Source organism: Carcharodon carcharias, chromosome 7, assembly GCF_017639515.1.
Source record: "Carcharodon carcharias isolate sCarCar2 chromosome 7, sCarCar2.pri, whole genome shotgun sequence".
Taxonomy (NCBI): domain Eukaryota; kingdom Metazoa; phylum Chordata; class Chondrichthyes; order Lamniformes; family Lamnidae; genus Carcharodon; species Carcharodon carcharias.
Window position 1 is genome coordinate 172,448,016 of NC_054473.1, and position 19,535 is coordinate 172,467,550.

At 39.9% G+C, this 19,535-nt stretch overlaps 1 protein-coding gene across 1 annotated transcript; it reads right to left on the minus strand.

The window, feature by feature from the left end:
* Nucleotides 1–7,928: 7,928 nt before the first annotated feature.
* foxf1 (forkhead box F1) lies at nt 7,929–11,796 on the minus strand. Its single transcript, XM_041192349.1, has 2 exons — nt 10,761–11,796; nt 7,929–8,265 (listed from the first exon to the last, which is right to left on the minus strand). The coding sequence occupies exons 1-2, from the start codon at nt 11,740–11,742 to the stop codon at nt 8,105–8,107; spliced, it is 1,143 nt and encodes a 380-aa protein (XP_041048283.1). The 5' UTR covers nt 11,743–11,796; the 3' UTR covers nt 7,929–8,104.
* Nucleotides 11,797–19,535: the final 7,739 nt, after the last annotated feature.

The following is a 19,535-nucleotide window of genomic DNA, read 5'->3' on the forward strand; positions in this document are numbered from 1 at the left end:
GAATGGCCTTGACAAGGTGGATGTCAAAATTATATTTCCTCTTGTGGATGAGTGCAGAACTAGGGGGCACTGTTTTAAAATTAGGGGTCGCCCTTTTAGGACAGAGATGAGGAGAATTTTTTTCTCTCAGAGGGTTGTGCAACTTTGGAATTCTCTGCCTCAGAAGGTGGTGGAGGAGGAGCTATTGAATATTTTTAAGGTAGAGGTAAAGAGATTTTTGTTAGGCAAGGGAATCAAAGGTTATCGGGGGTAGATGGGAATGTGGAAATTGAAACACAAGAAAATCAGCCATGATCTTATTGAATGATGGAACAGGCTTGAGGGGTCGAATGGTCTACTCCTTTTCCCATTTCTTATGTTCTTATAAAATAAGATAATTCACTGGTCCTTGTTCATGATGCTGGATTACTAATCCAATAACTAAACCATTACATTAAGCCTCCCTAAAACCTCTCAAACTCCTGAATCTCCTTTTAAGATTCTCTTTAAAATTCATCTTTTTGGTCATGGCTTTTGTCACCCTTCCTAATTTCTTCTTTGGTTTGGCATTCATTTTGTGTTTGTAGACAATTGTTACATTAAGGACGCTATATAAATGCAAGTTACCATTTACTTGCAGCAAGGCTCCAAGGAATTTTTTATTATATCACCCTCTTCAACTTTTGCATGTTTCTACAGGCTCCCAGTACCAGAAGAAAAATCTGACCATCTCCACCACCGCCCCCCAACATCCACACCATCCACTGTGAAAACAACTTGGCTAACAGAGAGCTTTGTGTCCAACATTTGAGGGAAAGAAATCATGAGAAGCATGTTCGAGGAGATAGTTCTCTGATTTAAACCCACCCAAATATGATGACATATCCCTGAGTGCCTTTTGCACCAAAAATTTAATCAACATACGTACGAATACACGTACATACGAGTTAGGAGCAGGAGTAGGCCACTGGGCCCCTCGAGCCTGCTCTGCCATTCAATAAGATCATGGCTGATCTGAATGTAACCTCCACCTCACATTCCTACCTACCCCCAATACCTTTCACCCCCTTGTTAATCAAGAATCTATCTAGCCCTGCCTTAAAAATATTCAAAGGCTCTGCTTCCACCACCTTTTGAGGAAGAGAGTTCCAAAGACTCACAACCCTCAGAGAGAAAAAAATTCTCCTTACCTCTGTCTTATATGAGCAATCCCTTATTTTTAAACAGTGATCCCCTAGCACTAGATTCTCCCACAAGAGGAAACATCATCTCTACATCCACTCTGTCAAACCCCTCAGGATCTTAAAAGGTTTCAATTATGTCATGTGGGTGAAAAGTCTAGCTCATATGTCAAATTCCAAATGGAGTGTCACTTGGGTTTTATTTTCCCTCTTTGAGTGAGGTGAAGTTGGCTCCCAATTTATAACTGTAAATGATGCTGAGCTGACCACCATTTAAGTGAAAATATAGTTTTGGAATTACTATAAGGGGTACTTCTGGTGTGGCACAAGTCTGATGCAGGCATTAACCCATTTATTTTAGGCGAGCTTTAATACCAGTCCATTAAGCATTCATTGTCAGCATTCTTTGCCAACAATAATTTCTCAGTTTACACCTTGCTGGTAACTTTGTGGCAGAGCAGTAAGAATGAGCTCTCCTATACTGGCCTATTAAAATAGTAGACTTTGTAAAGGTCTGATGTGAACAATTAACAACAATGATCAAAAGATGTAAGTTAAACATTATAACATCACTGCTGTTGGTGATATTATATTCTAGTTGCTGAAATATTCTTTAACTTATGAAAAATAATACTTTAAGAACATATTTCTCGTTAGAAAATTAAATCTCTTCTGAGAGGGTTAGGCTGACCAGTCCACTGCACAGTCAAAAGGAATGCACCTGACTATAGGAAATTCACTCCAACAAAATTACTCGTTAATATCCTTTGTAATCATCTTGTTGAAAATCATTATTTTTCTGTCAATAAGTGAATTAAATTCATTCAGAAATGAGCTCCATTCCACTCTCCCTTCAAGGGAGTATTTAGTGTTTTTTTTTTAATACGTTGCTAAGCAAAGTACGGATTGAAAATATTGCTAGAATGAACATTCCAGTCTTATTAACACATGACACTTCTACTATTATATTTATTCATTGCTGGCGGCATGCCAAGACTGTAAAAATTAACTTACAGTTTAACACTGTTGTCAGTCCTGCTTAGCTATTTAGCAATGCTGCTCACTGGCAATTTATACTGTTCCAAGTCAGTACAGTGTGTAAATTAAAGGGGAAGTTGCAAGTGGTTGTGTTCCCATGCATCTGTTGTTCTTGTCTTTCTAGGTGGTAGATGGTTTCGGTTTGGAAGGTGCTGTCAAAGGAGCCTTGGCGAGTTGCTGCAGTGCATCTTGTAAATAGTAAACATTGCTCAAAGTGTTGGTTTTTTGTTAGACAGCTGCCCGATAGGGCATTGTGGCATTGTGGCTTTATTTGTATTGGCAGCTTCTCAGTTGGATTTATACACAAGCATACACCCAATAGTAAAAGTGCAGCTGGGTGTAAAAAGGGTTTTGGGAAGCCTAATATATGAGATTTTAAAAATTTGGGAGATTTTCCATCTTGAGAAATCATGCAACCTCAAGCCCCATAATTTTCTGCCTATTACATTTAGTGGTGGAAAGTCAAAGGTTGGGTGTGCAATTTCCTGATATGCATGCTGGCATATGCCAGGAGCATTGCAGCAGAAAATCTCCCTATCTCCACATGATTGCTACAAGCTGTGATTAATACAAATGTGTTCACTCAAGGAATTGGTTTCCAGTAATTTTTTTAGATGTTGTAAGATGTAAGTTTACAAAAATGTTGTTTTTATTAGTTAAATGATTTCACAGCATAAAACTATTAGGGATAGTGGTTTAGTTTAATATATTGTGGCATTGATCACAGCTTCTGCTAATAATTGTGCTAATCTGATCTTTACTAAGTTATTAGACTGAATACTGAGCACAATTAAAGATCTGGGCTGAGGCAAAGATGGGGTATGAAGAGCAATTTAACCACACTACCTCAGCAATTCACACTACCTCAGCGTAGGACTCCAATTTGCATAGCAAAACATCTTTATGCATGTCTCAGGCAGGCATGCTGCTTACCATCTATAAGCCGACCGGAATATGATTACAGGCTGGCTTTGTGCATCAATAATGACCAAGGTGCCCCTACCGCACTTCCTCTCTTCAGCCCCCAAACCCCTGATTTTCAGCTCCAGTCTGCTCATTTACACAGGCACCATTATGTGTTGATTTTTTCCCTCCAATGCCCAAGTTTTTTAGGCAATGGAGTCCAACAAGCATAACTCAAACTGCCGAAATATCTTCAAGACAGGGCTGTGATGAAGAAATTCCAGTTAAAGCTAAAATGTTTCTATTGAGTGTGTAAAAGCCTGTAAAAAGAGTTTTGTAGGCCAAGAGGCTGTTTATATCCTGTCATCCAAGCTCTTTGATCCTTGCTCATATTTTTGGCATCTTAGTGCAAAATTTGCAGCAATGTGTCCCAATGCTTGAAGCTTGCTGCTATATAGGGATTTACTAACACCAGAATAGCCCTAAGTCCTGTAATAATGTTTACTTATGACTAGATTTTCGGCCAATATTGTCAATAGGTTCTGTGGAAAAACTTCCTGCTAAGCACAGCTCAGTGAATTTGATTAAACATTGGCTTACAAGGTTGTTGGCATGGCAGTCAAGTGAAAGAGTCTTCTCAATTGTTATAGGTCTTTACCACTGTATGGAGATCTAGGAGTTTCCTTTGAAGATGATGGCTATATTGTTATTTTGTTCTAAAATCACTGTTTGTAACTACTAACCATCAACATGACTGGTATTTAATATTCAGTGGTTTATTTCATTCCCTCACCGTGGACCTTTTGGGTTTCTTTTCCCTTAGCTTTTCTACTCCTTTCCCTATGCAACGTGCAACACATTCTGACAGTACCTGAGATAGGAAATTCCAAAATGGCAGGCTACCTCAACTTTCACTCATCAACCTTTTTAAAGTCTTTCCCAGCTTTGTTACATCAAAAAGGAGCTCTATCCATCTATCTACAACATTAACCCACGGCAACTTTAATTTCGGAAAGCACTTCACAGGAGCATTACCAGGCAAAATCTGACACTGAGATTTATCTATCTATATGTGACCTTTCAGTAAATTGCATAATATGAAAAATGGAACATCACCTTTGTTGCAATTTTAAAAAGGGCAAATTCTGGGAATACACAAGAGGTCCGTCACCATCCAGTAAACATCTCACATACAGAAGAATATAATAAATAAGAGCAGGAGAAGACCATTTGGCCCCTTGAGCATGCTCCACCATTCAATTAGATCATGGCTGATCTGATTGTGTCTTTAACTCCACTTTTCTGCCTGCCTCCCATAACCTTTGACCAGAACAGATCCAAAACATTCACCTGTTCTCATTTTCTCTTCAGGCACTAATAAACATGCAGTGTCTTTTCAGTTGCATTTTTTTTTTACTTAAATCAGATTTTCAGCATTTTGTGTTTTTCTTTTGCTTTACTGGTATTTTCTAACCTTCCACCTGTAAAAACATGTACAGCTAACCTGTTTTGGTGCTGATGGAATGGCGCCTTAGATACCTGTGAGGTTCCTCCACTATGTCAAATATCGTATTGTGTTCCTTAACATCCACCTGAGCATGAAAAGAGGTCTGAGCAGGACCTCTGTTTAACCTCGCATGCAAAAGAACTTATCTCTGGCAATGGAGCACTCCTTCAATACTGAAATGTATGTACTCAACCCTTGAAGTGAGGCTTGAACTTATAACCTTCTAACTCAGAACCAACAATGCTACTGAGCCCATTGACATTCATGGATAAGGTGAGATAACAACCAATGTGAGTATATGTGAGATTTGTGTAAAAATTGACAAGTGGAAATCTGTAGTAAACATTTGACGTCCACTTCATACTGTAATTAATATGGCAAAGACTTTCAATATAAATTAAAGTGGGAGTTTAACCATCACTCCAGAATCTCAGAATCAATGTTTATGAATAATTCTAGCTAACTTCAGTATCTGTTTTCTGTCCTACTTTTTTTTTAATAGTTCAGTTTAAAACTTAGCATTCATTACATCATCTGGAAACTGTCTTGGAGGGATTACTGAATTTGACAATGTGAGGGAGTAAAATGTTGTATAGAATTGAAATAACTAGGTTCCCTAAAACACCCTTGGCTAATGGTGTACCTGCTGATGCTCTGTCCACTCCCTCACACTTTAGTGTCATTGGCTCCTGCTTTGCAGCTGAACCATGATTAGGGCAAATGATTTGCTGTGGCTTTGACATCCCCCTAACAAGTCTTACAAGCTTCTACATTTCCTACATGGGTTTTCTACCCCTGCACTGGCCACCTCCAGATCTTGCTCCTTTCATCTGCAAGGTTATGTAGAAAGATTGGGAGCGTGTGACTAACTTGATAGCTCTTTCAAAGAGATAGCACAGGCATAATGGGTCAAATGACTCCCTTTCGTGTTATAAGATTCTATGATGAAAATGGAATTGATGGAAAATGCGAGCTGGCCAACCCAGAACCCTCATGCGAAGCATAATTTGCAGCCCAAGTACCACAATTCTGCTTTAAATTCCAGTGACCATTCTGGTATCGGAGTAGTTATGAATAATTATAAATCATCATATTCCTGACAAAAAAAACAGAATTTTGAACAGCAGAGAAGAATTCAAAACCACTATAATTCTTGTTAGTTTTCTGAATGAATTTTCCAATCGAACAGAGATTTATTTGTCCAATGTTTCCTTTCACCCTATCGAGTTACTTGATTTCAGGCCTGCTCAGCCTCTGCCCCAACCATCAATTACCTTTAGCCAGCTAAGCTCTGGGTGACTGTCACTAAACTTTTTCACTTCTCTGTCTCTTCCTCCTTCATTAAGAGGCTCCCGGGAGCCCACTTCTTCAGATCAAGCTTTTTGGTCATCTGGCATAAATGGCTTCTCCTTTGGCTGTGTGTAATCTTTTCGTCCGATCACTCTCCTGTGGAACAACTGAGGGTGTCTTGCCACTTTTAAAGAGTGCTGGGGCATCCTGGGATCGTGAAAGGCCTTATTTAAATGCAAGTCTTTCTCTATTTCTTTGCCTGCACAATACAATGACATGGATTCCATTGGACTGCCTGATGCAAGGGGTTCTCAATAGTTTTAAAGGCAGCAGGGCCACGCGATGGCGCTAGAGGGAAATGTATTCTTCAGAATCTGGACATTCTCTTCTCTCTGGTTCCAAAATCCGCAAGACTCAATAGCTCGCCTACAGCGTCCAATTTTGTTAAGAGGGGCTGCACTTTTTTTTTGTTTGTTTTTGTTTTTTTTTTCATGTGTTGTTGGAGAGGTTTGTGAACATTGTTTTTTTTTTAAAAATGTCTCTCAGCTGTAAACCATTTTAGAATTTTAATATCCACATATACAGATCATAAGATACACAGTTGCACGGATATAAATGTAGATTATAGATTCGAATGTGATTTCAGCAACTCAGAACAAATGATGAATAGTTCATGTGTGAATTTAACGATCTATTTACACCAGTAAAGTGTTTCGGGGTAAAAGCAATCAATAATTAAAAAGAGGAAACTCCTTCGAAAAATCGCGACGGAATGTCTACGTGTACTGAGCACTGTCAGGAAATAAGGAAGAGCTAAGGGGGATAAGTTGGAGAGATAATGAAAACTCACATCGAAACGGACCTGGGCAAATTGAGTACAATAACTTGGAACTTTAATACAGCGATACCACATCCTTTGGAAAAATATACTTCTTAAATTTCACAACTGTTTAAAATAAATCATATAAAATATACCTACGCGTACGTGAAGGTCTTCGTATGCACTTATCATTATTAGTTATAATTCTGTGATGTCCCCCTTAATAATGCGACAATTATATCCCAGTGTTATAGCACTGACCATTATTTACAAAAATACTGTGGAGACATGCCTTATTGGATTGTGACTGTCAATGGTACATTTTCTACATTTTGCATGCAAAGAATTTTTCAGCAGCAACAGAAACAGTCTGGACCAGAATTCCTATTTATTTTCTTGTATTTGAAATAGTTATTTTCTAATTTTACTTAAATCCAGATCTTTTTTAAAAAATCGGAACTTCCTACTGAGTAACGATGGTTATATTTTCATCCTAGTTAAAGAATTGCATTTGGGATCGCTGTTTATTTGCACGACAATTACAGAGTTAAATAACACTGATAATCCGAGAGGAACAGGCTTTCAAATAAATTACACCCCAGGTCTGAAATGTCAAGTTTGAAACGTTGCAGTTTCAGTTGTCCAGGACCTCGGGAGTAATGCGGCCTGCGGTGGGTCCAGGCCATACAACCTCTCCCGCTTTAAACTAGACTACACATTCCAGGCCTAAACTGCATGCCTTGTTTTTTTTTTATTTTACTGAATTATACAATACCATGTAGACTTCTTACACAGAATAAAAGAACATTTCATTTTGTTCATCTACAAAAAGTACAAACCAACTCGCCTATAAATCCACATGAATTACATTGGTATACAGTGCATAAGATTACGTTAAAAAGTCAGGTGTCACAATACTGTTTTTTTAAAATCTTTCCCAAAGCCAAGAAACACTAAATATGTATTTTCCCAATACATATTCAAATTTAAAAAAAAGGTTAGGATAACTTTTTTTTATTAAAATGCATGTTAGGCTTGATTTACATTAAATGTCAAAAAAAACTACAGGAACGGCAAATATTGCCAACAAACTGCACCATTGACTTATTGTACAATACTGATAAGTTTTGGAGGCTATGCGGTGTTCTTTATGTTGGGTAGCTACAAAAAATTAGAATAAATAGGAACTATTAGATTGAACTTCGCTGAAAGTGCCTTCACAAATGGTATTTTTCTTTCTCTAGTAATCATCCTGGATTCACTTATCGCTTTAAATAAGGATCCAAATAAAGTTTTTTTTTATGGACTAGAACGCACCGCTGCTGCTGATGGAGCTGTGGCAGTGCAAGGCCGGGGGAGCATATTCCACGGGCTCTCTATATAGTATCACATTACACAAGGTTTGATATCTTGGTAAGTCACTTGCTGATGATAGTAAGATCCATTAGTTGATGGATGCATTGAAGGGGACGTCATGGCGTTGAAAGAGAAGACGAATTCTTTCCTGTCACACATGCTGGGAGACTGCGAGTGATATCGCGGAATTCCTGTTAAAAGAAAATGGGAAGAGAAAAAAAAAACGCACCGAGATGAAGAAATGCCATTCAAGTGAAGCTTCGTTAGGAGCTTGTACTTATCACTAAAAAGCCAGCCTGATCATACGTTGCTTTCAAGCTACGATGCGGTGAATAAAATTAAAATGAAGGTTCACAATGGACCTGTTCAGCTATCACGGGAGCCCACTCTAATACTGTGATAGACACATATCTTTTCATGGGGCTTCTGTTATTAAAATGATAAATTCGACTTAAAGGTTTGATTGTAATGTGTCCAATAGAGACCAATAATCACTGTCACCTCACTACCCAATAATGCATTAATCTATGAACTTTTTCTTAAATCTATTTTCATAACTCTAATATAATCAATCAGTTGCCTTTGTTATACTGTCACCTATATTTAACTTTTAATATTTGCACAAAATGCAAACCCGGAACTATTTGCATGTCAAAACTGCGTTCCAGTTTTCCCATCAAGTCGCCTCACATTGTATATTCAAGTATATTTTACACAGAGCGGGAATCTCTCTCAAATAAGAAAGCAAAAAGGACCCCTCTCTGATTGTTTCACTGATTACTGAAGAAAAATTGCCACCCTGTCGGTTGAATTTATCCGGCCTTATTTCTCAGCCAAGTATGAGAGATGTACGAATGCTTACCATGATTTGTGCGGTGAGGCTAAAGTCACGTCATTGCGAGTTGTTACTAACAGAAACCCATTTAGGCAAGTTTCTGACCTACACATTTAAACACAGTGTTCACACACGTCAAAGCTACTTAGTTTCATGCTTAAATTAATTTCCTTCACATGTTCTAATATCTTGAAATTAGTCACGCTCAAAAACTTAACGCCCACAGAAATGAATTATTTCCGTTGTATTTAGAAGTAGCCCCTGGCCGTCTTAGTCGACATACTTGAGTTTTGTTTGTCTACATACTTTCACATTACAATGTAGTTATGCCGGTTGAACTTAATCTGATCGTGTGGTTAAAGTAGCATATTTAATATCATTATACTGCTGGCCTTTGTAAAATGCACAAGTTTTATTTTAAAAAAATACTTCCACGAGTTGGAGGCCTTGGGGATTTAATTTTCCCCATGAATTAGTTGCTGCTTTGATTCACAAAGTAGAGCCGGTTGCTAAAGTTGCTTTATAACTGAAATCAAAATCTGTTCTTGCCTAGTCGGGAATTGTACATCTGCAGTTATCGTATACGAATGTTAACTCGGTATCTATCAGCCAACAGAGGGATCGACCTGGTCATACCGTTTGTGGTTGGATTTTTAAAGCCGCTCCTATTGAGGCTTTTTAACGCGGTATATTTGCTATTCGGTCTATTTACAAATTAAATATCCCAGCCGGAATGCTCACAGAAATGATAATATAAAAATATTTCTGGGGAGAAGTGGGAATAGACATTTGTGCGGGGTGGAGAGTTGCTATTCCTCCCTCCCCACCCCACCCCCAACACACACACACCCCACACTGCAGATTCACACAATTAATCGTGCTTCTGGCGGGGTTGGTTTGGGGCTGAACTGCACGCTATGAATCCCCAGTAGACGGTTTCTGCGGCAGGGAGTCGGCTTTTTGCATTCTGATGTTGTTATTGCCGTCGAGTTGGCACCACAGTAAACACTGTCCCTGCGGGGATGGCATCGAGATGTTTTCTTTGACCACGTTTTGGAATTTGTTGGAAAAACAAAGGCCGGGTTTATCCTTTCAGTTTGTTATTATTCCAGCCCAGTAACCAATTACGTGTGCGGAGAGGAAGCAAAAACAACTTACTTCCTTCACTTAATGACACTTTTGAAACTCTTCCACAAGACAACGGCTCTAAATCCAGTCTCTATCAATTTCCTAATGCATCTCACTGGTGCACAGCCTCCAAACAATTCATACACAGTGTGAAAAACACCACTTCTCTTTTTTTAACAGAGATTTTTACCAATGTGACCAATTCGAACGAGATTTCAACCGCTAGGTTTATTCACCAACACTGCCAAATCTTTTTGGAGTTTTAGAATTGCTATCTGCAGAAGTAAATACGCGTTTTTTTTTGGAAATGCTGCATTAGAGAAGCTGTGTCAGGCAAATAATTGGTTGAAATCTTATTTAACCCTTGCTTTCATTAAATCGCGAGAGCACCAGGAAGTTTATTTTTTCTTTTCCCTATTACTGATGCTTAAGGTTTTCACCGACACAAATGGAACAATAAATCGAAATGATTGCTTCTGGAATTATGGGTTCTATACCTGAATTGACATATCCTCACCGGCAAGTAGCGCAACCTTCTCTATCACAACATTGTTCCGTCTACCGCATTGTGTGCACATTCTTAAAATCCTGCTTAAAATTAAATTATCAGTTTTTCACTTAGTCATATATTGCTGCACTGTGGTTTTAATGCATAGTACCTCCTGCAATGTAAAAGCACAAATACTTTTGCTTATGTCTATCTGTAAAACTATAGCTCTGTACCTTGTATATCGGTAGCATTGTGGCTATTTTGATGTAAATAGGACTGATCTAGGGAGTGCGCTTGCAGGTTTGAAGTTAGATTCGCCGACGGGTTGCACGGTGATAGAGACTGCTGTTTGATGTAAGGAGCCCCGTTGTTGAGTGCGGAGGCCGATGGAGCCCATGCTGAAGCCGAGGTAGTATACATGGAGTGAGGCTCCATCACCCCACCGCCGGTCAGCAAGGGAGAGGCGGGCACCGAGCTGTCGGCGTGGTTGGGGTAATCTCCTACCGAAGACCCTGTACAGCTTCCCATATAGTGCCCGTTGTTAGTCGAGAGGTGAGAGACAGAATGTCCTGGTAAACCCATCCCATCAACGTTGTTGGACAAATGTCCATTCATCATACTAATGCTACTATCTAGAGAAAGCCCGTTTGGAGCACAGGAGATGGGTCCTCTTGACCCCTGGAAGTTATAGGTCTCTGGGATGTGGTTGAAGCCCAATCCGTTCATCATGCTGTACATTGGCTTAAGGGCCTGGCATTTCCTGCGAAAGCCCCTTGGTCTGCGTCGAAAGGAACCCTCCTCAAACATGAACTCGCTGGCGGGGTCAATGGTCCAGTAGTGGCCTTTGCCCGGTCTGCCCAGACCCTTGGGCAGTTTGATGAAGCACTCGTTCAGGGAAAGGTTGTGACGCACCGAATTCTTCCAGCCTTGGTAGGAGCCCCGGAAAAAGGGGAAGCGGCTCTGGAGGAACTGGTAGATTTCGCTCAGGGTCAGCCTCTTGGTTGGTGAGCTCTGGATGGCCATCACAATCAGGGCTATGTAGGAGTACGGCGGCTTCTCCGGGCGTCGTATGCCAGCGTTTGTTTTCTTAGTTTTGGTGGTGGAGATGGCTGATTCCATCACAGAGGTCTGATTGTTGGGCTTCTCGGTGCCTGCAGACATGGGGCTGCTCTGGGCCGTGCTATGAGCCGGCGGCTGCTGAACCTCGGCCGTCATTTAGGAACAATTCTCACTCGGCAAGACACTTTACAGCGGAATCGCCGGCAGCTAAAGCTCTGAGCGCTTTGATTCAACTCCGCCGTTTCTTCAATATTCCCAAAACCGTTAAACTTGTTTCAAAATAAAAGTTTTTTTTTGGCTAGAATGTTTCTATTATATATATATATATATATGTATATATATATATATCGTTTCTTTTAAATCCGGATCTTCCAAAAAGTGATATCAATGCAGTTGTTAGACGCTGTAGGGGAGGAAGCCCTTCCTTCCTCGGCGTAGTTATTGCTTCAACTCTGCAACTTTTTGCATGGGTCGCTTGGACAGGGAGCAGCTTTTCATCGCAGTTGTTCTGGGATCTGCCACGCCAAAGAGATCGCGTTTACTTATCTCTTGTCATCAGCGTCTCCAACCTCTCGACTGTCAGACGTAAAGGAACAAGGAACTCCCCGCCCCGACCCCCCCCCCCCCACTCCTCCTCCCCCCACCCCCCCCACCCCTCCTTCCCCCCTCCCACTTAGGTCAGGACTGGTGGGCTGTTAAAGCGTTTCAACACCCGCCTTCATTAGTGATTTGATGTGGTATCTGTCTTTCTCTGCGCAGTTCAAACCAGCTTTTAAGGCCGGCGGGGGTGTCGGTTGGTGGGGTGGGGTGGGGGGAGGGGGGTGGGGGTCAATATATGTGTATATACATAAATGAGTATTAACTGCAGTTAATTCATAAAACCAACCCTTGAATAAACGTAAATTATAAGCCTTGATAAAGATTTCAAGCTGAAAAAAAGCAGGAACTGATAGAATGATTTTTTTAACATGTTATTCTATTTAAAAGGAAAAAAAGTCAATAATTTGAGCAAAAGATATGTTCCCGTGAAGAAAGTGGATTCTAGAGACTACAAAATGAAGTGAAGGTACAGAATTGGCGGTCTAACAATTTTTTTTACAAAAAGAGAAAACACAAGATTAAATCTCACTATAGTACAACGTGTTTATTGTACTTTAAGAACCAGTTTATATATTTTTTTGAGGAATCGTTGATAGTAAATTAGTATTGGATTTTCCCCTATTTAAAATGTAGATCAGATACACATTCCGTCCCTTGTTTGAAAACTGATGTTTAAAAGACAGGAACATGTACAGGATGTTTATACAAAAACAATGTAAACATCTGCAATCTGCCCCTTTAAAGAAAATTCAATGAAATCTCGTCTAATACTGTTTCTTTTCTGTTACTTATAAAATGCTCTTTGTAGCCTCACGCCTGACTGTTTAGATATTCTCTTTATATATGTGTGTGTGTATATATATATGTATATATATAAATAAGTCAGTACAAGCTGAATTGTGCCCACTTTCTGGCCCACAGAGTTTGCCACACACACACACACACATACACACACACACACACACACACACATATTCTGTCCCAGCAAGAGAGAGGAAAAAAGCAGCGGCGTGAACGAGCAGCTTCGGCGCCTGGCATCGTTTGCAAGAGCGTGTCGCATCTCCACAAACACTACCCAAAGGTAAGGGAGATCGCAACTATCTCTGCACTTCTTTCATGTAAAGTGAAAGCTTTTACATGATTAGAAGCCAAGTGTGAGAAAGTGTGCTTTGATTCGGGCGTCGTGATTTAGAAAGTGCCATTCTTGCTGTTTAAGATGAACTACAAAAGCAAATGCCTGTGACAAGCCCAGACGGCGCCTATACCCTGATCTTTTTTCTCTCTCTGGTAAGATCACTGATTTTTTTTTCTCTCTCAAAGTTATATAGAAAGCGTTGAATTGCTAACAGGGTTGGGATTAGCGTTGGAGAAGATCGGTTTGATGTTATTTAATGCCGACAAAGTTGTAATCTAAACTCCCATTTTTATATATTAAATATTTTACATATTTGGCGAAAATTATGATCTTGAAGGGAATTTGCATCTATTTTCCCCTGGGAGTTATCTCCAAATTAAAATATGTTGCACTTTAGAGATTCTGTAACTGATTTGCTTTGTTTTTGCTATGAAAAGTAAGGTTTGCCGAAGTATAAACGACTTCATACGAACACACCAAATACACTTCCGAAAACAGTAGGACAGCCAGTTGTAGCAGTGATTTTCAACAAATACATATCATAGTCCTCATTAATGCATCGACCCTAATCAGAGTTGTACCATCATTACTGAACACTTTCTACAGAGTTCTGTTGTCCTCATATACACAATAACATCACAATATTGAAGCAAAGGCACGATTAAAAAAGGCCACATCCCTAGTGCAGTCTGGTTGCAAAGAGCTAGTTTAGGTTATAAATGATAGAGAACAATAACATGCTGCATCAACTTAAACGATAGAGTGCCTCTTGCATGTGGCAAAAAATAATATTTGTAATTGCAAAAGGAAAGTATTTTTTTTAAAAGCGTTAATAGTATTGCGAAAAAGAACTTGGTGCACTCAAACTGTAAGACCAACAAATGTGTTTGTTTTTTTAAAATGCAATGCTAAGAAGGATAAAGGCAAAACTATAAAACTTGCCGGATCCTTCTTTAAATTTGGATGAGAGGATTCGTAAACCGAGCCGTGTGCCTCCAGTGGATAAGACAAATTCGAAAGTTATAAATGCACGGTGTATTCAAGTGACATATTTGCCTAAACAGTTTACAATTTATTTTGTTAATACTTGAGGTTGATTATCGAATGGGCTGTTGTTAAGATGTCTTTCGACCTATTATACTTTCAGCATTTAATTTCCTTTTTTTGATAGAATGCACGCCAGCGCCTCTATAAAAAAAATATTATACCCATCTGTTGAATCACTGCACTTTAATGATATTCACACGCCTTACTCACCTGCGCACAGGCACAGTATCCATTAGGAGAATTGTTGACATGACTTATTTACAGTAAATGAGAAATAGATCCCGACCAAGACAATAACTTGTAGGATTTGATTGCGCACACTACTGTTAAAATATATTCCGATTTCATGCATATATATATATACTATTAACACAAACTATTATACAATTATGTGGTTTAAGTAAAGTAGGCGCTATAGACCATTCCAGCCTGTGTGAATTGATGAACAGAAAAGGCCACGCTGTAATGTACACTTACATTTTATTATTGCGTATATAAAGGATTTAGAAATGATGTCGCCCTATCATCGGAATATAGGAACATGTTTTATAAACTCGACTTACTATGATAAGCTATATATATATACACACATATATATACCCGTGTTTTAGGTATTGCATCTACTTTTTGGTACAGAACAGATTGGATAAATACAAGTATTTGCTTTACAATCTATCTGTGGAGAAAGAAAACTATCATGAAAACATATCTGAGATGGTAGCTGGAGAGAACTCATTCCTCAAAATCAGACTAAAATGCATTTAGTGGTGATTATATGACATTTTCTGATGTTCGTAGTACGAAAAAGCTATTAACGTTAAAATGCGTATTAATTATAGATTAAACAATATTATCAAAAAGGAATAGGGTCAATTCCAGGTGTAAAGTACTGGTTCAATATTGAAGGTAACACAATGCTTATCGAATTTAAACAACCTAAAATTATACGCCTACATTTTAAAACATAATCTGTTCTAAAATCACCTCTTTTGGAACACCAATGTTTTACATTTCCCATCCCACCCTCTTGGGGCAGTTTGATTCCACCCCACTCCCCCGCCTCCCATGACCGCCCATTAAAAAGCAGTTTCCGTTCAAGATCAAATTCGGCATCGACCAAGTCGTGTTGATTGGATTCGAGATTGTATGTGGGGTGCAAATAAAATTAATACAAGAGGTATTATGCTCCACGAAGACCCCAGGTTTTGGTTGTTATTGTAAACAGGCTGCGCAATCAGTGACCCTGTTAGCCGGGGCCAGGCATTTATCAGCACTAGGGGCTGAGGTAGAAGGAGCCGAGACCACCCACGGCTGGAATTAAGGCACGCGTGTGCCCCGTTCCACTCCCTGCTTTTAATTAGCCTCTCCCTCCCCAAGATCACCTTCGACAGGGGTTATTTTAAAATGTACAAACCCTCCCTACAAAAAACATCAGGGTAGCCATGGAAATTGATCCCTCAACGTTTATGCAAGGCGAGGGGGTAGTGACAGGAGTAATTCCATCAACTGTTAAAAGTTTCTTCCCCCCATCCCTCCTCCACCCCCAAGGTGGTGACAGAATAATGTAGTGTCTTCTTAATGGACGCACAGGGACGGTTCGTGAACATTTAAAAGAAAAGACTTGCAAATACCTTCTATAAAGCGCGACCCAGGATTTGGGAACGAGAGATGTATTATGAATTGTTGAATGCTGTTGTCTTTTGTCTACTACTATGTTCAGCTGACATACACGAAGCCAAGAGTAATATGGAAAGGAAAGAGGCGCATAAAGCAATAGAGCAAAACATGGTCCGTGCATTTGGTCTAGTAATACGATTATTAAAGCATAGGGAGGTCGTTTTAAACAATGTCAATATTGTGATGTGTAGTGTAATAAATGATTCTGCGGCAAAAAGGAAAGAGCAAAGGTGTATTTCTGGCTGCTTTATCATGCATCACTTTTAGCAATAGCTTATTTTACTTATACATAATCTATACAGTAATAACGCCAGCAAACTGACCATGCATTAGGCTGGAAAGACTGGCCGGCGCATGATATTCTCCGATCTGGATTTTGTGAGATGAGAGATTAGGGTATGCCTTGACGCGCGGAGGAAACGCTCCTTCAGTTCAGCTATGCTCTCTGTTGCTTAAGTAATATCAGGGATGTGTTGACAGGGGAGAAAGCGTACTGATGTGTTAATATAATTTAAGTTTATGCAACAACATAATAGGCGAACTCTTGTCACTGATTTTTAAATGTTAAATGCACTTGACATAGCAGGAAGGAATGTGCCACATACTGGGCGTGGAGTGAGGGTAAAATGCTGAGATCGGTTTTATGCTGTAAAATATAATCTCAAATTGAGCAGGAGCACAAGGTTTGCAGTGACTTTGTGCGCGTGCATGTAGTTATTTAAATGCTATGGGAGACAAGGCGGATTGAAATGAATAAAATGCAAATCGATTGACTGGGTGATAGGTGACCTTGTTACCTTTATTGCAATAACCAACAACTCAGCTGCTCACTACACTAGGACACGTTGCTTAACATGGGTTTCTACTGAATAGTAATGAGCTCTATTGTCTGCATTTTGTGACTCCAGTGGCAATTGTGGACAGGTCATACACTCACAATCTTCATTAACAGGGAGGCTGGGGCGGAAACTGTACTTTCTAAGAGAGATGGTCTTCAGCAGACAGTTAACATTTTTTTTAAACAATCACCAGCAAGAAAAGCCCCAGTGTAATTTTCAGCGTAAATACTTTAACAAAATGTTTTATTAATGAGGTAAATCTTTTTTGCTGTGGAGATGTAAATTACTTCTGTGGCGTCCTCGCTCGACCCATTCTGCCTGGCCCTTCAATTGAAGGCACAGATTTTCCATGACGTTATTCCACAAAAATATGTGACAACTCTGTAGTTGAGGGAATTTACAGCCTCTTCCCCCGTTTTATGATCTTTAGAACTTGCATTACTAATATTAAACAAAAATGTACAATTCAAGTCTGCTTTAAAACAAACATTGGCACGTCAATCAAAAGACAAAAATATGTAATTATTGGCAATTCCTCCATCCGAAATCCAAACTTCAAGAAGGCAAGACAGACGGTGACAAAATCAGCCAATAACCGCTCTTGCCTGTTAGCATTTTGATAAAGCACGCTGAAATATTAGGGATCGCGAGTTCACATCCTTGAAGTAATACAATGCAGGGACATGGTACAAGTCCATATGTGTTACAGCAATGTAAACGAATGGCATTCGTGACCATGATTGTCAGGCATGTTCAACCTCTTTGTACCTTTACCTGCTCAAAGATACCGCGGTTCTTGGATGGATGTTTCAACGGATTTCATACGTGTGTATTATTGTTCGTTGCTTTCAATTACCTATTCTCGATGCCCCCTGTTTGTTGCGTTAATGGGACTATGAATACAACCTCTTCCTCATATACTAATTTGAATTACAGAGGCCAGTATTTGGTAAAATTGACCTGCAGCTACCCTTCAATAGGGAAGGGTAAGCGGCTGCTTGTAAGTCGCAACGCAAACTAAGATTTCTGAATATAATTCCGTAAAATAAGATTTATGTTAATGGACAAATGTTTCCACAGATACTTCGAGACAAACGATGAAATTTTCTGTCTAGATTGATGCAAGTGGGGTAAGATTTCCCTGAGCACAATCTGCCAAGTATCATGCTGTTGCTACCGCTTTTTAATGATAGTTTATTAATTCTCTTCTTTAATTAGGAGGATATTATCGGTTCTATTCAATGATAGCTATTATTTACGAAAAAGCGCAAGAATCCAAATTTGACCCCCACACATTAAAGCTCTTGATTGTATAAACTATTCTGAACAAAATCACCCAGGAACAGAATATTCTTTCCCTATGTTTTGACTAATGAAATAAATATCAGTTGCACATGTCGTATTTTGACTACCGCGACTCCATTCCCTCTGAACTTGTTTTGCAATAAAATAGGTTACTTTTACTAAACATTCTACTTTAAGCAAACTACCTCGATCTCTAACGTCTACTGTACTATACAGTGTTCAGCCCTTCAGGGAGATTTCCAGCTCCACTTAAGTTTAAGGCAATTGTATTTTTTTGTTCTTCACATAGCTAGGTTTTGAAACGGGCACATTTAGCGTACTGGAGTGCAGCAATTAATGAGTTTGAGGCACCTAGATTCCTACCTTGCCGAGTGAGGAGAATGTAATGGCTCTAGGGTAACAAATTGTGTTGTAAGAGACGGAGTCAGTGACTTCCGCAATTCTTACAAAATAAGAATTTAACGGAACAACCCTCCCCCCAGCCAGAACCAACAAAACAGCATGTGTTGACTTGTACCAATGCGCTGCACATGAGAGTAATCAGACAAAAACATAAGTTAATTGTTTGCACAGGGTTGCATTGGATCTACCACACAGAAACAGGCCATTCGTGCAACCAGTTTGCAGGCGTTTCTGCTCCAATCGGGCCTCCACCCCCCCCCCCCCCCCAATCTTTCCTCATCCAAATCAACTATTGTAACCCTCTATTTCCTTCTCCCCTATGCGCTTGTCTAGTTTCCCCTTAAGTGCATCGACACTTGGCTTCAACCCCCCCCCTCCCCTCCCCTCCCCTCCCCTCCCCTCCCCCTCCTCCCCCTCCTCCCCCTCCCCTCCCCTCCCCCTCCCCTCCCCCTCCTCCCCCTCCCCTCCCCTCCCCCTCCTCCCCCTCCCCTCCCCTCCCCCTCCTCCCCCTCCCCCCTCTCAGTTACGAGTTCCATATTCTCACCACTGTTTGGGTAAAGACGTTTCTTCTGAATACCCCATTGGATTTCTTGGTGACCAGCTTGTATTGATGGGCTCTAGTTATGCTCTTCCCAACAGGATATGTAATATTCACGGGATTTTCATTCATTGATGATCTGATAAGAGCAAACTTCGGATCTAATTATCTCCTTAGCGAATCCCAGTGTAGCCCTGAATAGCAAGAACTGGCATAACTGTCACCTGTCTTATAGACAGGCTCAATCGAAATCAGTTTTTATATTTATCCCAACCGTATTTGTACACAAAATGGCAAGATAATTTTGACCCTCTTGCGAATTAGCGGCCAAACCAGTTTAAGCAAGTGTCAAAATGCAGCATCTCTGTTCAGTTTTCGAACTGTCACTTTTATCATCTCCGGCGAA